This window comes from Dysidea avara, chromosome 12 (assembly GCF_963678975.1).
Source record: "Dysidea avara chromosome 12, odDysAvar1.4, whole genome shotgun sequence".
NCBI classification, from domain to species: Eukaryota; Metazoa; Porifera; class Demospongiae; order Dictyoceratida; family Dysideidae; genus Dysidea; species Dysidea avara.
The window spans coordinates 5,695,064-5,719,377 of record NC_089283.1 but is presented as its reverse complement, the minus strand read 5'-3'; the positions used below and the strand labels follow the sequence as shown (position 1 = coordinate 5,719,377).

The window sequence follows — 24,314 nt, the reverse complement described above, 5'->3', positions numbered from 1 at the left end:
TGAGCAGATTTTGGATTTCCACACCGCAGCATTCTTCCTCACACTGTGCTGCAGCCTGCTCTTCACTATCCTTCTGTGATGATTCAAAGCCTGACTAGATTCTTACAACTCATATCATTGTGACGCTGGCAAAACCATGCACCATTACTTACTAACTTTGATGCTAGTCTACCAACCTGCTCCTCGTATCGTTGCAAAACCTTCAATAATATTAATTATTCTTTCTCGCTAGTTGGCCTCTATCTATAACTTAAATTGTACTTGGATACAGACTCTGGCACCAAACACCAATGTGTTATCAACTGTACCACATGTACTACTTCAGTACTGTGTTGTAGTTTCCAGTACTTCAATGAAGTGAAACATGTTATTTGTAACACATGTGGTTGTGTTTCGTCTGACATGTACACATGAGGCCCAAGGGTGAGTGTGTACATATCAGGTAAACCACTCCCACCAGTGTTACAACTATTACATGTTGTACTTTTTGTTGATAACTTAATAAGTTGTCATTATAAGGCAAAGAAACCACATTATTTGACCACAACAATACAATGTGTGGAACAGTCTCCAATACTACAACTCTTGTTACTGTATGTACATGTGTGGAATTTCCTAGGAACATCAATTTCATGGATAGACATGTTTCCATGAAACTAAAAAATTTTCAGCAATAAATTACCAATGATCCATACAGCATTAGCTCATGTTATGGGAGTCATAAGGTTGTGTAAGGGTGAAAGTCTGACATTTGGGAAGTTTACATACTCAAAACAATCCACCATACATTATGTACATTCTACACTAGTACTGTACCTTAGCTGATATTCCACATTCAGACACATTCAGTTCAGTGAGGGTCTTGTTGTGCTCCAGTCCATCCACCATCACTGATATCCGGTCATCCCTGATAGAGTTTTTTCCAATGTCAAGGACTTGCAGGTTACAATTCTTCAAAAATCTGTCAACAGAACTGGCACCTGTAGTGATTGGACTAGTAAATTTTTTACCCTAAACACTTATTTGTCTAAACCAAAACTGCCAAGCAGTGTAAAAAAGTGTGGCTCCCTAAAAAGCTAGGGCGAAAAAATGTGAAATCAAAGTTGCAGCCAAGAAATGGCTGCAATGGTGTTAATGCCTATTATTTTTAATGATCAGTACATCATTAAAAATAATAGGCGTTACCGTCATTGCAGCCATTTGCTGGCTGCCAACTTTCTTTTTTCACCCTAGCATTTTAGGGAGCCGCATCCTTCTTTCACAACTTGGCTGCTTTGGTTTAGCCCATTATGCACCACTCCATAGAAAACTAACCATAAATTGGGTTGAAATTTTAGCTTTAAAAAAATACAAAAACACCAATTTTGTGCGACACTTTTACATTTCCAGAAGTGGCTATATATTGTAACAACTAGAAATGGTAGTCAGGGTGATTCTAAGCAGCGTTCAGATAGAAGAGCTGTAACAGTTGGTTTTTTGCGCATGCCTCAAGAACATTACGGATGACTGATAGTGATAGAGAATAAGAGCTGCGTATATCACAGGCTATTTTCTGCTGAAATACATATCAAGTGGTCTAGTCATGGAACAATTTACTAACTCAACAGCATTGTGGACAACAAGATTGATGGCCTGTACTGTGTGTTGTAAGCATACACATGCTTTTATACTATTGTCATGCAAAACTTTTAAGCTATTGCACTATTACTACTTGTTGACAAATACCTCCGTGTTGCTCTGTTTCAAGTTTGGGATCAATTGATTCAGGGGAACCTTTTTTGTACGTGTATACTGTTTTCAATTCTTTACAGGACAACTTATAGTGTAACTGAACTCTCTATACAGTAAAGTGATTGCAGCTGATCTCTCTACAGGGTAACTTGTTACTCTCTCCAGATCGGATTTCCACAAAAATTGGTATCAAGATTTGCTTTAACACCTGTATGTGTACCAAACTTCAGCTGATTAAAGTACGCATTTGTGTTTCATGGTGGATTTTGTAAAGTGTGCAAATTTAAGGAAAAAAAGGAAATTTAATTTGGCCACTTGTACGTATCTTGGAGATGGCTGGAGCGATTTCCTTTAAATTTAGTATGTGGACTCCCCTACCTGACAGACATTTTTATAACTAATTTGGTCTCAATCGAATAAAGAATTACAGAGTTACATATGTGTGGAAATCGTATTTCTTCCTACCCATCAATATACCCACACCAGCTTCTAGGACAGCACAACACACTACCTGGGTCTTGAGTGAGAAATCTCTAACACTTCACTACCACTACTGATACTTTGTAATACTCACCTGGGGCTCCCATTATTAGGATCAGTCGAGGACAAGGTTTGTTTTTGTAATGGAAGATGTCTTTTAAGCCACCAAGTGGCTCTTTTCTCAATAAAATCTCATCAACTTGTCCTTGCAATGTCAGTCTTGTAATCTCCAAGTTCTTATCCGCTCTAGTCACTTTTTCTCCTTTCACCAGAGCCAATCGAATGTATGAGTGTGGCCAGTCAGTATCATCAGTGGACAAGTGTTTACAGTACCTTGACTGTAACCTGCTAATAACAATGACATCTATTGGATTGGATTTCAACTTTTTCGAAGGAGGACCACTAGTACACTCTGTTGTAACTGAATGAAGACCTGTAACATAGACAATGCCGATAAATGTTATTGTATGACTTCATACTTACATTTCTCTAGTTGCTCTGCTATAAAAGTTTGTCTTTCGTCTTTCCTCAAAAAATTATCAACTGCGTTTGGTCCAGCGGTGGTTAGTTGCTCATAAATAATTCGGTTCTTGTCTCCTCTACTTGTACCCACCAGTTGCACCCGCTGAGCGGCACTCTGACCCATTAGACGTTCCTGAATTAGCTTGTCTATAAAGTCGTCCGCATCCAAATGTTTAACGATAAAGTCACGGTTTCTTGCTCCTGCACAACCAAGCTGCTCTCCATATCAGCATAGATCCTTTAACATGATATCAGTGTGAATACCCGGTTAAGATGGTGACGCTTTTAAAATATCTTGCAGCAAAATTACAAAGCTGGTGCTTGACTAAATAGAAATCACATGCGCTAAAAAGTTCTAAATCAATCAATCAACTCTGCAGAATCAGCTAATATAAGATCAGGAACTACTCTTCTCTGGCTCCATCTTTTTACTTCTCCCCTCTATGTGTTGAGACCCAGCTGGGTGCTGGGAGATCATGTGCATGAGGCAGATTGGTTCCAATAATATAGCCACCCAATTTTTGATTCAGATGGTTGCTATCAATGCTCAATGTGGCAATGCTGCATACAATTCCATCGACACAGGATTGGGCAGAGTTCATCTATCTGCCCACAGTTTGAGCAAGAAGACTTTCTTTCTTTTCTTTTATTTATTGCATTGTAAACTTGTTCTCATGAAAAAAAAAGTTGAGAGCCGAAAAAAAAAATTACAACCAAAGACTTTCCCAGTTACTAATCACACTAATATCATTCATGAGGAGCTGAGATGTTAATCTTGTGTAAATACACCTTGTACCCTTCAATTGTGATATTGTAGCCTGTAGGAGATTACAATAATAAAACAGTTACTCTAATAACCTGACTACCTTGTATATGCCACACCCAACTATAGTATGTTCACGTTGAGCTGAACCCTGAAAAACAGCTACAAATTAAAAGTGGATTGTTTCTCAACAGAGTTAGCATTTCTGCCAACCAGATGATTATTGGTAACAGCAAAGGTGTCAACAACAGACATGTAAGGTTTGGCTCCATTACAAGTTCGGGAAAGGGTTCTAATGGACACTGTGCTTATATGGCTTCTCCACAGGAATGAAAATTTTGATTGGCCGTAAACATTATGTTAAACATTTGAACAACAAGATTTTGAAATAGTTTTAGCAGGTCAAGGAGTACTACAAATGAGCCAAATTTCAAGATCGTGTGTAATTGCATCCATGAGTTATTAAATGTTTTTGAGGATTCAGCTCAACGCGAACATACTATATAATGATGATGTCACTATCACATGATCGAATCACATGATCTGGAGTATGATATTGTTTTCCCTTCCCATCACCAGACAAACAGACACCTTCAGTGTCATACAAGATCATGTGATCCACACATACCTGGTGTAAAGTGTAGTTGTCCAGTATTCTTTAGAAATGCTCTTTGACTGATCACCCTGGTACCTTATTAGGATGCTGCCTTGCTGTTGCTGAAGGGAATGAAGAAACATTAACTGGTAACACAATAAAACAAATACAAACCAGTTATGTACATGTATCATTATAGGTATATCACTGTTGGCTGGACAATGTATGGTCCAAAAATAGTTGTCATCATACTTTTCATCAACTGAAATTGACTGGTTTAAATGCTGAGGTATTTACACCAAGGAATTTCTACATACATGTAGCGGGGTGCAACACCATGATTGTGGTCAGGTTACCCTCACTACTCAATTCACCAGAAGTAACTACTTATTTTATCATCAAGTATACACACATCGAAATTTTCTCTCCCAGCATAAATAGTGCAACCAGCCATCAGTACAGAAGTATCAGTCTCCAGGTAGAATGACACTTCAATGACATCACAAGGAGGAGCTACACATTACAGAGTTATCACTGAAGAACAATCACTAACTTGTTTACCATACAACATGAATTTTATTTTTATCAATTTTGTCAAAAGACTGGGTTGTACGGACAAGCCTGCAAACACATACAGGGGTACATACTGTAACACAAGATTTATAAAAAACAATGAAACTATTTGAACTACAAGGACAAAACAACAGGATTGTACAAACACGCACACAACAAAACACCAGGAAAGAAAACAACAGAGGGATGAATGGAATAAGATGAGGTATGATGTTCCACAAAAATGGGCTGTTGACAAAGAAAGAACGGAAAGAATAGAAGAAGCAACAGGCCGGATACTGTATAGATAAAGGATGCGATCTTGTAGGAACTTGAGACAACTGAAAAAGTTCACAAAAGGGCAACAAGTTTCTGTGGTGAAGACCATCATGAATATAACAAATGGAGAAACAGCTGTGACATTGCTGGATGATAGGAGGCCAGTTTAAAATCTAACACGAAACATAGCCAAATTGGATCAAACTTTTAGGTATCAAAATTTCTGTAGTGAGGTTGTTCCTTTATTGTGCATGGTGAGTCTACAGCAGAGATGAACACGAGGCACATATTTTAGAAGCCATCATGTGCAGTTCTCACTAATAAACAAACATCTTTGTTGTACCTTAGAAAACCAATCACAAGCCACATAATAGAGCTACCCAGAATCTGTCAGTTGCTGAACATTCACTAGACCATCCACACACAAAACAATTGAACGTTACCAGCTATAGGAGACTACACACTATAGTTCTCCTTTTTGTCTCTTTTGTAGAGAGAAAACTGATCCTATGCTACTCCCATCCATCACACTCTAAAGTGTTCTACCTCCAGAATTATAAAACAGGATCTACAGAACAAAGTGGGGTTTACATACTCCGAGGCATCCCTCTTCTTCAGTGTTAGGGAACATGACCCTTGCAAGGATGACCAGAAGAGAAACAAGAACCTCTTATGTACATGATGGTAGGAGAAGTAGCCAAGACAACAACAAAACACTCTACATAAGGTGTTTTCCACTTGTAAGACAAGAGATAGGTCAGACAATTGTAAGCCAGTGATGGTTGAGATACCCATGCCTCCTTTTTTGAAACCATCAATATTGATGTAGTGATAAAAACAAAACAATTACAACACCTCGCTCACATGTGACTGCATAAGGCCTAAGCTAAAGCAGGCATGGAAAGGAAAATACAAAAAAGAATATAATAAAATAATTAATTTGTCCAAATCACATTATTACGGGCAAAAAAAAATATTCTCTGAGATGAGCTGATGGCAATGACTGCTACTTTATCAAGTACTCTTTTGCGATGTGAATATGGTTTTTTCATAATAGCTTTCATAACACAAATAGAAAGTGGCCAAGACAACCAATTTCTATTGTGTGGTACTCACACGAAACATCTAAACAATCCAATTCAGCAACAATCTGCAGATATTCTGGCTTTTGTGCTTTACAATTGTGTGCAGCAGTAAAGTCAGCACTGGAATTAAAAGGACAGGTAAGCTCAAGAAGGGAAATAGTTTTAAATTCCTCATTGTAAACAACAATATCTGGTCAATATGATGACACTAGTATGGTGGGTGGAATGGTGGCAGGTGGAGCATCAGACGCACGCTTGCCATCCACATCAGCATATACTCTAACATTGAGGATAGCAGCTGGTAATTCAGATATCAGACATGTCAGTACAGCATCATGTCGATAGGTATACAGTACCTTCCTTGCTGTAAAGGCTACAGGGCAGCCATTCAGCACAAGGTGATAGATAGGTGGCAGAGAGAGCAGATAGCTCCAGTTTGTATGTGCCAGCAACACAGATTTAGTGTTGTTGGCAGGGTATCTGACGAGGCACGTAATATGAATGAGAGCTGGCCAGGATGAAATCCTAGTAGAAGCCAGTTCCACAACTGTGATTCAGTTTCCGAGGTAGCACTCTGTTTGAATTTCTATTGCACTGTGTAGGAATTCAAATTCTGTTGACAAAGCTTTGTTTCATTTGAATAGTAAGGCTTCTGCAAGCAGTATAGAGCTTGCAAGCAGTTGATATGCTGGCAAGTTGTGCTCTGGCTTGACTAAGCTTCTCCGGATGAGCACTGTCAATCTGAAGGAGACCAGAGGAAAGATCCAGCTGTAATGCTAACTCCTGTATCAGTGGATCTGAAGATTTTGAGATGTTGGCAAGCAAGCTAAGCTTACACTGTCTTGAATTGAGGATATGCTGGGACAGCAGACACCTGGGATGACACAAGTGGCACTGCGAGGTAAACATAACCAGCGTTTCAAGTATTTAATTGCAAGATTTTCCATTTTTGTGATAGTTGATGGTCCCATCCAACATGAAAACAAATGATAGAGAGAACAAAATTCCTATAAATCCACACTTGACAAGTAAACAAAAAATTTGGAATTTTCAACTAGAGTAGGGACTATATAGCACGTCACTGAAACAAGTTGGAGTAGTCCATGTTATTAAATCACAGTAAAACAATAAGAAATGTTACAGTGGAACCTGTCTAAAGCGGTCACCATTGGGCCAGAAATATTTGGCCTTTATAGAGAGGTGGCTGTCTAACTCAATATCCTCTATAAAGCAGCCATAGGCAACAAACCAAGGCTTGGCCTTTATACGAAGATTCCTGGAATTATAGCTATCCTCACACATGCCTACATTATAGCTATCCTCACACATGCCTACATTTCAATCCATTACTTACATAGGTAAAAGGCATAAACAAAGTAGCAGAAAGGATGACCAACAAGAGCCAGAAGATACTGTATGGAGACATTATCACTAGGCTGCCTTGCTACAAAGCCAGTGAAGGAAAAGCTGTAGTTTAACTTTTATTTTAGACTAGAAAGACAGTTAGCTAGTAACTGCACAATTGTAAATTCAGGATATATGGTAAAGGAAACTAATAATCATACTTGTTGTGATATATTGAACTCGAAGGCTGCTGAGAGTAAGAGCGACCTTACAAATCAACATATTGTGAGGTGAAATTTATATAGAATCACGCGAAGAGACAAAGCTATGGAGTAGTTATAAGCTTACATATACAGAACACAACTGTGAGTATAAACTGTTATACTAGTTTACTCACCATCATGGCTGTTGCTGGCCGCTTTGTGAGAGGCTTTTTGTATAATGAAGTGCTATTTGGGACTTCAAAAGCTGGCTGATATACATGTTATAGAGGTGACCGCTTAATGCAAACTATTTCTGTACAAACTGATTGGGAATCGGTCAGGGCCATAGTCACGTCGCTGTTATACTGAGGTGACCGCCCAACTCAGGTGGTTATCAAGAGAGGTTCCACTGTATATCCCTACTGTGCACTTCTTATTGTTTTACTGTAATTTAATATCATGGACTACTCCAACTTGTTTCAGTACTTTTCTGAAAACTGAAGTATCCATTACGCTTCGTTGTCAGCTATGTTTAATCTGTTACACAACATTTTGAATCAAGAACTGCTGGAAAAGCAGCTCTGCAATTCACGCATACTGAAAGAAATGGTGGCCACGTGCCCTAGTTATATCAATTATCATCTGAAAAGTGAAGTATCCATTACACTTCATTGTTGGCTATGTTCAATCCATTACACAGCAGTACGAATCAAGGACTGCTCGAAACGCACCTCTGCCACTATGAAAAATACAAACAATTTCCATTATGAAGGGAAGCCATCACGTGCTATTGCCAAATCGACACTTTCGCTGGTCAGCAAAGTTTAATGGGACACAAAGGAGGACACTGGTAAGTCCATGAAGAATGCACTGCAGTATGCTAAAAGGACCTCCTGGGCCAAAGCAACATCGAACATTGCAAAAATCAAGCCCATAGCCTTAGCCATTATTGAGTTACGCTTGTCTCTGAAGGCATCAGATCAGTCAGTCAGGCAGTCAGTAGAAAATTCCATTAATTTTTCTTTTAAAATTCCATAGCAACTGTGTTTCAGGTTGATCTGAAAGCTTGTTTGGGCTTAGTTTTACCTAACTAATACTGCCTCATCATCGTCAGGAAAAATTGAGGCTAGAGTTTGGGTGACGATATTTCATGAGCCACGTCTACTCCTTTGTTTACAGTGCTATCGTACTGTATGATATTCAGGTCTTATTGGCAAACTATCAACTTTATGAAGGAAATCCATACACTTTCCAAACATAACTTTGCCAGCTGCAGCTTTGACTGAAACTCCCTAAAAATTTTGTTGGGCCATCATAGTTGTACCACCAAATAACTTTATGCCCAATGGTAAAACCTTTGTCCCATTGAAAAGCAGGGACACACACTTAGATGGTTTCAAGTTAAAACCTAGCTATATCACCAGCTTTCAAATCAACTTCATTTAACACTTCGGTGTGAATTTCTTTGGAGATGGATATCAGTGTTGCATCATCAGCATATGCCTGGTGGAATGCTCAGAAGACTCAACAGATTTAAGTTCTCTTCCTTCCAACGAGGCTTTAAATGTTTTGGTCTTAATGCTATTGAAACAAATTTAGGTGAGTGCTTGTAACAAGGAAGCTGATTGAAAATAAGTGTTTCAGAAATAATGTTGGAAGATGAGTTTTCGTAAATCACTTTACATGAGCCATCAAAATTATATTCAGAAACTTGAGCCTTGTACCAACTAGGTGGTTCATCACCACGCTCCAGCCATTGGTGTATACGTAGAGAACACGAGTCAGCTAAACACGGTCACAGTGCTTTAGTTCTCCATCAATGACTTTATTTGTATGAACAACACTATTACTAAGCAAATTAAACCATAATGTGGCCTGTAACTATTGCTGCCATAAATTAAAACTTTGGGCACACAACTACATGCACAAGGCATGCACTCATGGTGCATATGAACAATTACATGAATTAACTTTCAATCACATATTTAAGACACAATATACGTACACGATTGATATATCACTCAACCTCATTGTCACCAACACTTAAACCTTTTTACTCCTTGTCCAGTATACACTTCACTGAGTCAGAACATAGATCGAACGAAATAGTTAGAGTCGCACACCTTGTGATAAGCCCATGCGCTAAAATTAAACGTGGTGCTCGGAAGGCGTGCGATCACGATACATGGATCGAGAAATGGATATATCTTTCTTTTTTTTTCCGACTCTGAGAACACTACAAGTTAAAGTTTAAAAATTGGAGCACAACAGAAGTGAGTTGGTGACAATGGCTACGTGTCACGTGATTTAACCAGTACACTTGTCACTTCATAGGTGGTATTATACGGAGAATGTACTGTCTGGCACTGCTTACACCATAGATATAAGTACCTGCCGGGAGTTAGTATATCTACACTTACACATTGTACTCCTTTAAGTTACTTGGATAATTATCCTTTTGATTACCAGGCCATGTCCTCTAGCCATACATGTAAACATTGTAGCTTGTGTTGATCATTGTATAAGGTGGTAATGGTCACTCTAGGAAACTGTTCAAGGAGGTAGTAGAGGAACAAACTAAGATGTGTCAGCTAGTGGACTACAAATTATCATATTTGATAATTAAGATTGACAACATCTACAAAGAGATGGTCACACCACTGGGAGCACAGGTGTCCATGACAACCAGCTCTTAGCCAAGAATGGAACAATTGAACAATGTGCGTTTAATTGGTGAGTATTATTGCTCTTTTCCCTTCATATCTTATGTGACTGACAGATTTAACTAACTGAAGGGATACGAGTAATGATGTTTTGTTGCATCCTGAAGTACAGGTGGCAATAGGTCTGCCAGGAAAACATGAACAAATGAGGTATGTATGTTGCATATTTAAAATTGTATTCTCAGAAGCAACTGCTCTGTTATAGTATTCTGGCAGACACATTATCATGTGTAACACACAAAAACTAAACCCGCATTCATCATGTAATATAACATCACTACTCGGAGAACACTGAGTAACTGTATACCATTCCATTTCTACAAGTCTAGTACATGCAAATAGTCCTGGAAATGTATTGGAGGCTCTACCACCTTGGTACACACATACAGACATACAATACACACATGACGGTGTATACACAAACACATCACACAACAACAACACATACTGGTCACCTTATGAACCTGTTCATTGTAGTGTTGGTTGTACTCCCAACAAGTCATTTGATTCAGCTCCAAGTTAAAAGTCTTTTCCTTCAGATCAGATCAGATCAGATCAATTGTGTTATTGTTTTTCATGCAAGTGTGTGAAATGGAATATATGCAGTGATAAAAGGATTGATATAGCCAATGTGATGTCTGTATTGCAGGTCAAGAGGGATCAATGTTCTTCTGCCTTCTATCAACAAGATCAAGGACAGTAGTGATGGTTTTCATCAAGATGTCAACCTGTAAGTTTATTATACCAAGTGATGTCATAATCAGTCATTGTGAAGTACTATCTCCCTGGGGCATTCTGGTGTTAACTTAATGAGTGTAACATGAGAAATGGTCAGTATATCTGTTGATGTGTTCTGTGGACTACACCGTATAGCTGGTTATTTTCGAAGTGTTCGAAGAGGCCCTTCTCTTCAAAATTAAATTCCCAAGTCCTGTTGTTTTTCGAAAATAAATCCCAACAAGTAAAAATAACGTGCTTTCACGTGATTAAACAACGCATATTTGCTTGTGTATTCTTTACAAGTTTAAGTTCAGTATTACTAACAATAGTTGAACAGTATCATTCATTACTGCATCAGTAGCCAGTAAACTATCCAGAATGGCCATTGTTGGGAATCCATGCGGTCTGCTGCTGTACCCTGATCAAGCTGATTGCCTCTCCAGTGGCTGCTAACTATCCCTTATACTTCTTCTTTCCTGAGTGCAAAAGTGGGGATTATTCCCATCAGTAAGGCAAGCACATATTTTTTGTAATTTGTGACTTGAATTTCTATTTTCTTGAAATCCACCTATACTTCAAAATATGCATTCTTCAAAAGTAAACCTTCGAAATTCAGATTTTACTGTTCCTATGAAAATTTCTGGTTCAAAAATACAGTATCTGCTCACTTATCTTACAAGTGTGGACTTTGGTCAGTGGTAAATTTCTGAGTCACATAGACCATCTAGAAAGTGTTTTGGTAGTTGATGAACTTGATGTCCATTCAATATAGTCCTCCATCGGAACATGCACTTGTTTTCAAACTGCAGCCAAATCTATGACTCCATATAAAAGACCTTCACAATAGCAGCAAAATAAATTTAGTCCCAATAGGTCTCTGGCCCCATATGTAAACTGTTTTATTGTAATAAAATAACTAAAATGCTTACAGTATTCATTATAGAGAGGAACCTCCTAATTGAACAATCATTTAAAATGTTGAACTAATCAATGTCATATCACTGATGGTATACTGTTATTGTATTTCCTATGCCTCAGGGTGAATGTTTGTGGGATGGATAATAGCCAGACCAGAATGGACTGGACTGGACCAAAGGTCAATTCTTTAAGTAAGCCAATTCACTCAATAAAATTCAATGTACACTCCTCACCTTGTAGCAACTCTGCCAAGTACGCAATCGATGGCTCACACAGTGGCTTGATAAGATGTACATGAAACTACATTCACTCTAAATGCAGCCTGACTAAGCTAAACTACTTTCCTATATACATTTCACTAAACAATAATACAAGTTCTGTTTACTACTGTCTACCACAACACATGAGTAATTACCTGAATTTAATAGAATCAAGTTGTAGAAAGTGACAGAAGTTAAAGATCACAGTTAGCCTTCAAACTTATTTTTAAACATATGGCCATGGATGATGAAGCTAAGGAATTGAAGATAAGCCCTTGATTATGGTAGACAAAGTAAAATTTTGTTCTGTTTAAAATTTTGTTCTGTTTAAAATTTTGTCCTGTTTAAAATTTTGTTCTATTTAAAATTTTGTTCTGTTTAAAGCTTATAGCTACCCTTAGTCCTGCAAATACAGTGGAACCTCAATTATTCGAACACACATTAACCGAACTCTCGATTATACGAACACCAAATTGACTCTCGATTATCCGTAGTATTCGATTAATGCACTATTTGAACACCTTCCCCCAATTAGTATGGATAATCGAGGTTCCACTGTATAGTCCTGTGCAGTATCCATCACCTAAAGCATACATTATATATTCTCTACTATCTAGGCCAAAAGTAAGTTAATTAGTTTGAAGAGTAACTTATCTCTAACTTGTGTCATTTTGTACAACTCGATTCTAATAAATTCAGACGATTACTTGTGTATGGTGGTAGACTGTAGTAATAAAAAGAGCTTGATAGTTTTGTAGCATTTGTTTAGTGAAATGTATTAGAAAGTAGTTTAACTTGGGCTGTTTTTAGAGTGAACATGGTTTCGTGTACATCTTATTAAGCCTCACTGTTGCTGTCTGGGCCATTGATCACATCCTTAGCAAAGCTACAACAAGTGTACATTGTAGTTCATTGTGTGAATTGGCTTTCTTAAAGAATTGACTTTTGGTCTGGTCCGATCCATCCTCAATGTTGTGGCTCCACATTTGTTCAGTTGTCACATCACAGCCAGTAGGTACAGCCACCACAAATGCCGCACTCCAATATACTCCATGGCTTGTACATATAGTACACCAAGTGTGAACTGGAAACCAGTCAAGGGGATGGAGAAGAAAGTGTCCACTTAACAATCATGTATATGCTACAAGCTTACTGCTATACAAGCCATAGTTACTACCCTTGGATAGTATCCACTGTTGTACTATGTTGAAGTTAATTGTAGCCACAGGATTTAACACAAAGGGACCAATTTATAAACAATTAGTCTGGTACTTATCAGATAGTGTCAACCTCAATGTTTGTCTGTGTGTGGCTTTGGTCAGTATTGTGTAATCTTATTTTCTTTAATTGTGACATTTCTCCAGTACTGTGAAGTCCATTCTGTGTCGTTTAGAATATCGTACGGTATGGTAGTACTGTGTAGTAGTGACCATTAAATTTGTACCTTCCCACAAAAAATAAAGCAGAAACCAGCCCCACAATACCCTCACAGTACTTTGGCAGTGTCTTCAATACAACATGATTCCTCTAAGCTGCCACAAAATTTAAGTTTTTTTTACTTCCAGAAGCTTCTACTAACTGATACTAACTAACTGATGCTTCAGACAAGTATAATAAATTACCATATAGTAAAAAGGTTTGGCGGTAAAGAAGTTTGGCGAAAACCCATTATTACAAAATTAACAAAAAAAACTTTGGCAATTGGGGCTTCACCTGGGGGAAAAATTTTAGCTACCACGTACTGTATCGCTTGAATGCAACATCGATACACACGAATGTGAGTGATTACGCAACTCGCCGATAAATGGGCATGGCAGCTGCTTCAATGGCAATGATGATTCAAAATGGAAATGCTGCCATATCCCTTAATTAGCAAGTCTTTTAATCGATTGCACTTGTGCTACGTAGTGATGCTGCATTCGAGTGGTAGCTACCGTACTAGTATGAGCATCGTTTGCTGGTTCTTTTAATGTCAAAAGAGCAGTGTTTGGTTTTCATGAGCTCTTGTGGGGCAATGAACTCCACAACAATCGAAGGGAACTACCCACAATAGCTACCTACACCTTGTGTAGTTTGCAAAGACAAGTAAAACACACGATGTATGTATTACATGTACTGCAGTATACACCTGTTGAGTTGACAGTGACAAATCAATTCCATACAGTTACTGTATAGTAAAAAACTTTGGCAATAAAAAACTTGGCAAATAACATTACAATCGCCAAAGTTTTATCTGCCAATTATTTTTAGCAATCACATGAGCAGATTAGCCATGTTAAAAGGATGGGTATCGAAGTATTGTGAATCCATGGCAGCACATCAATGATTTCATTGGCTCAACATGTAAGAATAAAACAAAAATCATTCAAACTTCCACTACACATCTGATAGTTGAAGTTAGGGGCTAAAGGGGGGCTAGTTGTGGCCAAAAAGCTAGTTACAAGTGCTAGTTGTATTTGGTAGTTGCATTAGTTGTAAAAATACTAAACTACAACTTGTATCACAGAACAACTGAGGAAAGTAAAAGTCACATATATGTATGTGTGTATTTTAAATCTGTTTTATCCCTTGCAGATATGACAAATGTACAGGATGGACAACAAAGCTTGATTTAATTGCTGGTGTGGATGAATTTATACTCCAATGGATAAATCCTGGGTATCATTGTGCATGCGTGTTCATAGAAGATTAAAAATCCTCCGTACACAGAAGGGTTTCTGAGTTGCAGACGTCTGTTTATGTTGTGGTGACAGAAGATTCTACCGATGATCTTTCTTCAGTGAATTTTCCTTCCTTCTTGAATACTGATACACCTTGGGATTCACAAATTCATGGCAAATACAAGAGCCAAGATTCAATGCCATATGCGGTTGTATTAGTAAGTTATGATGGTTTATGTAAGCTGCTGTAGATTATTTTCAAAGAAATGAAACTGAAACTTGGCCAGTCCATTTCTTTGTCCCTGTAAACAACAAAGAATCAATAAAATGAATTTTGAACAATGTGCAGATATCATCCATTTTCTAAAAATTAAGTCACATAATATGTGTATGTTAGATTATTGGAGAATACTCTAATAGAACAGTCAGTCACTTCATGTTTGTTACAGAACAATTTCAAGTTTGTAGTACATGTTATGTGAAGTGTGACATGTACAGTGATAAATGGTGTATATCACAAGTGCTAACGTTCTATTAGAAGTCAAGATGTGGTCAACATTGTTCTACCATCTATCAACAAGATCAAAGTCAGTATGATTTCCAACAAGTCTTCCTTGATGTCAACCTGTAAGTGTTTATACTGAGTGATGTCATAATAAGTCACTGTGTATTACTATCCCCCAGGGTATTTGGTGTTAGCTTCACAAGTACATCAGAAATGGTCAGTATATCTGTGATGTATTTTGTGAACTATATCTGCTCTTGGTTACAAGTATGAACCTTGCTCAGTGGTTACTATAACATCACCTTTAAAATGACAGCCAACCATCAGCTAATTTCTAAGCTCAATGTTCTTAGACCATAATGAAATCATTTTAGTGGTATTGAGCCTAATTTATTGGACCAAACCATTGGCAACTGGGATCAAGATTTTTGATTGAAGGAATATGCCTTTTGATTGCATGATGTCATCAAAAGCATGGCTTGATCGCTTGACAACTGAGTATAGAACCCTTATAAATTCTGGTTTCATTTACAGTTGGCTTGCTGATGTGCTTGATTGCCCATATTTAAGACATCTTGATCACTGTAAATTAATTGCTTAATTTGATTTTGATCCCAGTCCCTACGCAGTGACTACCCTTGACCTACTCTTAAACTACAGTGAATATTCTCCAAATTGAGTATAGAAAAGACCTCCACTCCACAACAAGGACAAGATTAATAGTCCCAACAAGGTCTGACCCCATACACAAAAAGATTATATATAGCACATACAAGTAGTTAGAGATAACCATATAAGGCTATTCCAAGCTTACTCCTATATATACAAGCCACAGTTACTACAATTGTTCTGGTCAATATAGTATAAACCATCAACTGATAAAATTTATCATTACAGATCCAGTCACATTTGTAATTGTTAACATTAACCAGTCACACGTACCTGTACATCTAGTGATTGTCCAGTTATATAGGATGTTCACGTTGAGCTGAATCCTGAAAAACAGCTAAAAATTAAAAGTGGATTTTTTCTCAACTGAGTTAACGTTTCAGCTAACCAGATGATTATTGGTAACAACAAAGGTGTCAACAACAGACACGTATGGTTTGGCTCCATTACAAGTTCGGGAAAGGGCTGTAATGGACACTGTACTTATATGGCTTCCCCATAGGAAATGTATTGTGAAAATTTTGATTGGCCGTAAATATTATGTCAAACATTTGAACAAAAAGATTTTGAAATATTTTTAGCGGATCAAGCAGTACTACAAATGAGCCAAATTTCAAGATCGTGTGTAATTGCATCCATGAGTTATTAAATGTTTTTGAGGATTCAGCTCAACGTGAACGTACTATAGTAGTATAGATAATCTGATCACTTGTTTATCCCAATAGAAATGACTGCTCTATTAGAGTATTTGTCTATGATGTAAGTATTTGAACAGTGTTCTGTGTATAAATGAATAGGCTCAAACTTGCTCATTATTTGAACATGTCTTGAAAGATGGATGAACACCAGGGACAGTGCCACCAGTTTGGTTGGTCAGGTTTCGGCCACATCAAGTTACTCTAATAAGCAGTCAGATATTCTAATAGAGCAGTTGGTTACTTTCTTTCTTGGATGCCAATGCTGTTGTGATTACTGGTTAAATATGCATTCTTAAACTTAAATTTTCCTTGGAGAAGATCCTCCTAGGTGTAACTTTCTGCACATGCTGTGAGTGTTCTGTGCACTTTGTCCTACAATGCACCCACTGTACAATTGTTACTTAATGCTAACCTGACCACTTCAAAATTTGTTACTCTACAGGGGCGGATCCAGGAGTTGGCAATGGGAGGGGCACAAACAGACTGTTGGGGAGAGCCAAATCTTCTTGTTAGTTTGCTGCATTTTTGAAGCAGCAAAATGTTTAATAATCACCTCTTAGTAGTGTCTCACTGTTGATTTTTGCCATTTTGGCGGAATTTGGCCTTTGCAGACGGTTGTGAAGTCTTAAAAATCTTTAAAAGCAACAACACGATAATTATTTTTAGAGGCGCTTAGTACACACGAAGGTGCTGGCTGACAATTTCACAGCTAGTTTTACTGATTCGTTTGGTTTTGGGTGAATTTGTAATAATAAATGCTAGTGAATTGTGCATATTTTCATGATTTATAAGTTGATTATGGCCTGACATGAAGTAAATATTTTAATCAAAAGAAGTAGCTAGCTATATATGGCTACTCCACAAGGAGGAGGGAGGGGGGGGGGGCATTTGCCCCAAATGCCCCATCCTGGATCCGCCATTGCTCTAGGCTTGTGGAGTACTGTATGTTCTATTAGAGTAGTTGAGCTATACATATCAGTAGTAACAATCCATTTATGTACATCTAATTAAATGATGAGATATTTGGCTTAAGAGTGTCACATAGTTACTTCCACCAGTTATCTGTATACAGGTTACCATCAAGTAACAGTTGTTGCAAAGTGAGTCACGTTATACAAGTGCTTGCACACACACACACACACACACACACACACACACACACACACACACACACACACACACACACACACACACACACACACACACACACACACACACACACACACACACACACACACACACACACACACACACCAGAGTACAATATAACGGTCGGCCATCGGCCATTTTCTGACCAAGTGATGCTGTTGACCGATCAATATAGCCGTTGGTCGGCCATTTGTGCCGATCAAATCTTTCACAATTGTAATTCTTTATTACAGTGTATTAGTCTTTATAATATGTATTATTATAGTTATTATTATTATCGTATAGATACGTTTCCTTACCGAAGCTATTTAATCGCTGCGTGAAGTCTTGATCCCGTTGAAGCATCGACTTGATGTGCATGCGTAAGCTAGAGCACTGCACCTCGTGTTTATCCCAATTATCGATTGTGGGTTACAGTCGATGTTGAAAGAAGCGATCACTACACTGACTCGAGGGGTCCGCCACGACCTTAAAATCCTGTACGAGATTCCGAATCCCACGAAATTTCAGGCAAGATTCCGGATTCCAAGAAATATTTAAATTACTGAAATCCAATTAACAAAATTACAATCCTGTACTCAAACAAAATTAATGACACGCTAGCCCTACAGCAATGCGTGGAAAGGTAACAGCTACCTCGAGCTACTCTCTTGGATAGACGATCAGTGCCTCGGGCACTCTCCTCGAATGCCGGCGAGCTCAGACAATGCTGCTCAACTTCGTGTTCAACTCGCACCTAAACTTCATTAGCTACTCATTGTAGACTTCGCTGTACCTGGGATAGGCTCTGGATTCGCCTTGTGGTTCGTTGTTAATCGGAGACACAACTACAGACTCGGCAAAACTCGATACTAGACTATTCAGCAGTTCGACTCTACACTCGTGCTCTGTTGAATCCATAAAAGCTCTTAAACACCTATATAGACACAGTAAGTTTAAAGCGAAGTGAAATTAACAGCTCAAGGCAAGTTATAACAGGCCAACTGAACAAGCTTATAGCTGCATCTCGAGCTGCATACCACGAGTTGCACGCTATTAGAATATCCGGAATTATTAGGAAATTCACGGACTTTAATCAACCAAAAGATTCCAGATTCCAGATTTTGTGCGAGATTCCGAGGGATTCCAAATGACTTGTACGGGATTCCAGCCCGTGACGGACCCCTCGCACTGACTACACGAGTGGCGCTTTCCAGGAGAAGAAAAGAAAGTAATATTTGCGAAGTGGAGGTACGATATTAAGTATAAGATGGCCATTTCGTCGTTAGAATTTGTAGAAAATGGAATCAAATGAGATTTATGACTATTCCTGCTAAGAAACACCTATCACTCCTTCATACTTCGACTATGGAACTCTCTGTCAGAAGAAACAGTTAATTCTCCTAACTTGCATTCATTTATTAACTTATTAAGTGTGCGTTAACTTGATATGCACTATACACTCCTATTTGATTCTTGCATAACAAAAAAACTAATTAATTAATTGAAAGGCAGGTGATAAAAGTTCTGCACGTGGGGCAGGTTCAAAAGTAAATTTTGGTCTATTGCAATTCACAAGAGAAATAGCTAGTTGGATAGTTATAATTCAATCTGTGTTGTTGACTCAACACCACTTGTAACAAAGCATTTAGCCCAGCTAAGTCTACAAAACTGGCTGTACAATAATTATATACATTGATTCATAGTTTTTTTTTGTAAAATATGTATGCAGCAATACAAATGTGTTACAATTAATTCTCTGTAAAATGTATGTGCATAAAGTTGAGTGATAAGTAGCTGAAAGTGGTCTCAGATTCAATCTCAGAGTGATCATTTTTCAAAAATTTTCTGGGGGGACATGCCCCCAGACCCCCATAGAAGGCTTGTGCTTCGCACTGTGGGGTGTGCTTCACACACCAGGATAGTACACCTCTATCTTAAGGCCATGCAATTTCAGAAATGCCCAATCAAATTTACTTTTGATTGGCCATTTTGTCCAAGCAATAATTTTTCCTTATATTGTACACTGCACACACACACACACACACATGCACACACACACGCACACACACACACACACACACACATACACACAGCACTACATCCGTACACACTTACTACTGGCACATGTCACTTGGTTATGTCATAATACCAGTATCCTGTGTATGTAGTGTGACTGTGTGAATGTATGTGTAGTGTACATGTGTATGTGTACAGTATAATTATGTGTGTTCTATTAAACATGTGTACAACTGTACATAGTTTAGGTGTAGTGTAGCTATTACAAATGTTTTATGATAGGATATCATTGTCAACATCTTGTTGTACTGGAATTGAGTAGGTGTGCTTAAAATGATTGAAGCACTTCAAGGGTCTCTGATGTGATCGCTATGGTGACCAGTGAGGTGTGTTACCATGTCACTATGTTATGTTAGTGTCACTGTCATGTACATGTAGGTAACATGTAGTGCTGTGAATCTGCAGAGTTTACTAAAACCGGCTTTTGGAAGGTGAATAATTGGATATTGACTGGGGTGGGCAAAACCGGTTTAAAGGCTTCTTAGCCAATAATTGGCTTGACCTAGACAATACCGGTTAATAACCAGTTTTTCCATACCTGTTCGCAACACTAGTAACATGACACCTCTTATGTTAAAGTTATAGACATAAAAGTTGTAGAGTATAGACACTGGATCAACTTTACATGTTGAAGGAGTCATGTGAGAAGGTAGGATGATGTTTGTCTGATGTGTTGTGTAATTAAACTTGTTGTCAGGTTATGTGAAGTTGTGGCTGAATGGACCATGTGACCAAGTTCCTATGGTGTTGTTAATAAAAGTACATTGTCCTTCAACTCATGGATTACGACGACCATTATGGTCAGGCAAGCAGGGCCAGATTGGAGATTATCACCAGATCACTCACGTGACAATGTCATCTCTAGCAACGTTGGATCAAAGGAAACATGAAGCCATATAAAATTGCAAGCACAGCTAACATACACAAAAGTTACCTGTACATGTATTGTAACAATGTACAATGTAACTGAAATTATTGTCATTATGAATTAATTATGCTAATTATGAAATGTTAATGTTACGTGATCATTGTGAACTTATAATTAGGAGCTTTAGATCTGTTCATGCAGGTGGTACAGGCAAACTAAAGCACACTGAAACTGAGCAATATGTAAGCATGACATGAAATCTCTGGGGAATTTGAGGCCAAATTAAATTTGAAAATTTTCTGAAAACAATTTTGTAAGGTCTTGCTGGATACATGCATAATGGCTAAAGTTTTGGCCATTTTTGGGATGTTATAATAATTATATGAGCACTCATTAAACTGTCCTGAGGCACAACCCTACACCATCACTAGTGGGTGGGGCTCCAAGGAGTGTCATAGATAGATATACTTATATTATTTCATAAGACACATTGTCCAGTTACAGACATGATGTAGATGTTCTCACAAGTATATGGTCGCTAGGAATTGTACATTTTGTATAATGATAATATACTTGTATTATAATTAAATGATTAAAATCAATAACATGAAAACATTAAAAGTGTACACATGTTAGTGTTGTTTATGTTTGTTAAAAGAGTTCCTACCAGTAATAAGAGAACATTAACACTGGTTAATGATAACAATATTGCTTACCTGATCAAGAAAGGTGTGGTCATGTTGCTATGGTGACCTATTTTACAATAATGACATTTTTTATTACATCATGGATGATGTCACTACCTACCTCTAGTTTGCTTCTCTCCTGGTTTGTAGGATTGTCATCATCTTCTGATATTCATTATCACTCTCGTAGTCATCATTGGTCACTTGTTCACATATCCCATTATTTACTGCAGACTGTAATATCAGACGAGCTCCCTCCGCAGTGATGGGATTGCACTGCACATTTAATTTTGTAATACTTTGGTTGATTGCTAAACCCGCAGCTAGTGCTTTTGCTCCAGTAACAGTAATACCACAATCGAATACAGTCAGTTCCCTGATCCTGCTCTTACCAAGAGCTCCAGCAATGATGGTGATGCCATCATCACAAATGTTGGTCTCTCCCAACCAAAGCACTTCTAGTACAGTATTCTCTTGTAGTAGTTCACCAATACACCTGGCACCTGTAGTGATCAGTAGACAATAACAATTACTACATGTTCTTATGAGGGACAAGTTTCACAATTTACTAACAATGACCTAATTTGGTGGAGAAGTGTCAAATCATCCATTACTATTCTGTTACCATAGAAACTTTCAAGGTAAAATATTTGTGGACACAAAAACTACACACACACATACGTACCATATACACAAAATTGTAATGGGAGAATTAAAGTATCAACACATTTGATGGATTACTTGTAAATAGTCAGAATACGTAAAATTTGAACATCACACAGTATAATGTTTACATCAGTGATTGTAATGAACTAAGGAAGCTATACAAAACCAAAAGATCAACATGATCACAAACACTACATCTTGTTACAGGGCCGGAGGAGGGAAAATTGAGTTGGTCAGGCCATTGACTATAATGTTGAAATTGCTACCATATACATGCCAATGAGAGAGGAGCTGTTGCACAGTGTGCGAAGCACACTCTGCGAAGTGCAAAGCACGAGCATTCTAGGGGGGTCTGGGGGCATGCCCCCACAGGAAATTTTTGAAACTTAGACACTCAGATATACAATTTTAGTGATATTTCACTGCTAGCTAGCTATATAAATATGCTCAAGCCTATCTGCTGTTCTTCAGACTTTCTATACTATGTATAATTGTAGACCTGATATACAGGGGACACAGCATGAAATTTGCTGTATGGTTCATTTAGTTATAGCTAGAAATTAGAAGTTCAAGGGGGGTCTGGGGGTGCAACCCCCAGGAGCTGCAGAATTTTTGCAATTTAAAGGCTTGAAAATGCCTTAAAATTTAAAATTGATGCTAAATTTTAAAGTAAAACTAGCTAGCAACTTGCAACTTTCCCCCCAAATTTCACTGGAAACCCATGCAGCATGGCCCCCTTTAGCTAGGATATAATTACTATACAGTGAATTCACACAGCTACAATAAAAAGCTACACAGCTACAAAAATACAGTATACTACTATACTGGTTTGTATGAAGTGAACGGATCATCACGTAAATATACTGGTGGACAGTCAGGAGATCAGACCAATCAGTATTCGAAAATGGTGCGATGTGGGTGAGACTGAGAGTTTGCTCAGTATCTCGACAGGATGAGTGGGTAGTTGAAGAGGAGTGATTTCTACTCAACATCTCATCCAGATGGCCACCATGTAATGTATGGGCGTACAGCTTCTTGCCGCGGAATGAGTCATCTGGTTTGTCACTGCCAGCTCTTCGCCCAGTAAAAGAAGCCAAGAGAGACAAGCCAAGGAATGCTAATGATTATTTTATGGGATCCTATTTTATGAAGATTGAATTGTGATATAAGTGTGCTGGTTTAGAATCAAAGAAGGCACCTGCCTTACACGTGATAAATGCCAACTGTCAGCACACGTGATACTGTACGTAGAACCCACAATCATTTCTGTACAGAACGATACGAATGCTATGTTGTACTGTAAGGTAATTAGAAGTACTATACGTGTAGTTCTGTGCTTTAGTTAGGCTGAGAAACTAGTTAACTACTCGTGTAATGCATTTTCAATAACATCTGTAAAATGTACGTAGCTACATGTAGATGTGATCGTCCAAAGGTTGCATGAGAGTAATGTAGTTCCGAGTTGGTTCAACCCCAGATTATTGGTCCGGCTCGGGCCTGACCAACTGGACCATCTCCTCCAGCCTTGTGTTATTACACAATACACTACATTGTAATACAATGGAAACTCATCAATAGGGACACCAGCCAACGGGACCAAAACATGCAACTTCAATAATGAGGTATACTAACAAGGGACCTAACAAGGTGGTCTCACTATAGAGGTAGTCACTAAGTGAGGTGTCACTGTATTGATCACTTTGTGTAGGTGGATCACAGATAATTTTCAGTGTACAAATCTCATGTTAACTCATGAGGTACATTCTTTGTCATGTTACGACCTAGTTGTACACCAGCTAGCTGTGTTATGACAAAGAATGACACTAAGCATTTTGTGTGCTGAGTTGAGGGAATACAAGTCTAAATATCTAGATCTGTTCCTTAATAGTCCCAAAAAAACTTTAAATTTTCACCTCTCATGGATTAGATCATACCTGTATATACACTCTGGCACCAAACACCAATGTGTTATCAACTGTACCACATGTACTACTTCAGTACTGTGTTGTAGTTTCCAGTACTTCAATGAAGTGAAACATGTTATTTGTAACACATGTGGTTGCGCTTTGTCTGACATGTACACATGAGGCCCAAGGGTGAGTGTGTACATATCAGGTAAACCACTCCCACCAGTGTTACAACTATTACATGTTGTACCTTTAGCTGATATTCCACAGTCA

At 38.1% G+C, this 24,314-nt stretch overlaps 2 protein-coding genes across 12 annotated transcripts in view; one reads left to right on the top strand and one right to left on the bottom strand.

Moving 5' to 3' along the window:
- Nucleotides 1-24,314, bottom strand: part of LOC136241006 (NACHT, LRR and PYD domains-containing protein 9C-like) — a 35,292-nt gene that overhangs the window by 2,064 nt on the left and 8,914 nt on the right. For 2 of the 7 annotated variants that reach the window (XR_010694085.1, XM_066032112.1), the window contains exons 4-6: nt 2,695-3,551; nt 2,306-2,644; nt 817-980 (exon numbers count right to left, since the gene is read on the bottom strand). Coding sequence is in view for 6 of the 7 variants with exons in the window: in XM_066032112.1 (XP_065888184.1) it covers nt 817-980; nt 2,306-2,644; nt 2,695-2,857 (666 nt within the window). In the remaining variant the exon portion in view is untranslated. Of the gene's footprint in view, nt 1-816; nt 981-2,305; nt 2,645-2,694; nt 3,552-3,599; nt 3,739-4,124; nt 4,214-9,559; nt 9,692-10,732; nt 11,314-24,314 lie in introns of those variants that run through there. The other 5 variants (XM_066032110.1, XM_066032108.1, XM_066032109.1 and 2 more) reach the window with 5 other exon arrangements.
- LOC136241012 (uncharacterized) overlaps nt 9,679-24,314 on the top strand; it is a 104,932-nt gene continuing 90,296 nt past the window's right edge. Inside the window, exons 1-9 of one of the 5 annotated variants that reach the window (XR_010694086.1) lie at nt 9,679-9,827; nt 10,100-10,287; nt 10,334-10,427; nt 10,927-11,007; nt 14,750-14,833; nt 14,885-15,053; nt 15,374-15,462; nt 15,520-15,556; nt 20,137-20,240. Coding sequence is in view for 4 of the 5 variants with exons in the window: in XM_066032126.1 (XP_065888198.1) it covers nt 10,423-10,427; nt 10,927-11,007; nt 14,750-14,833; nt 14,885-15,053; nt 15,374-15,462; nt 15,520-15,613 (522 nt within the window). In the remaining variant the exon portion in view is untranslated. Of the gene's footprint in view, nt 9,828-9,888; nt 10,046-10,099; nt 10,288-10,333; nt 10,428-10,926; nt 11,008-14,749; nt 14,834-14,884; nt 15,054-15,373; nt 15,463-15,519; nt 15,790-17,779; nt 17,827-20,136; nt 20,241-24,314 lie in introns of those variants that run through there. The other 4 variants (XM_066032128.1, XM_066032126.1, XM_066032127.1 and 1 more) reach the window with 4 other exon arrangements.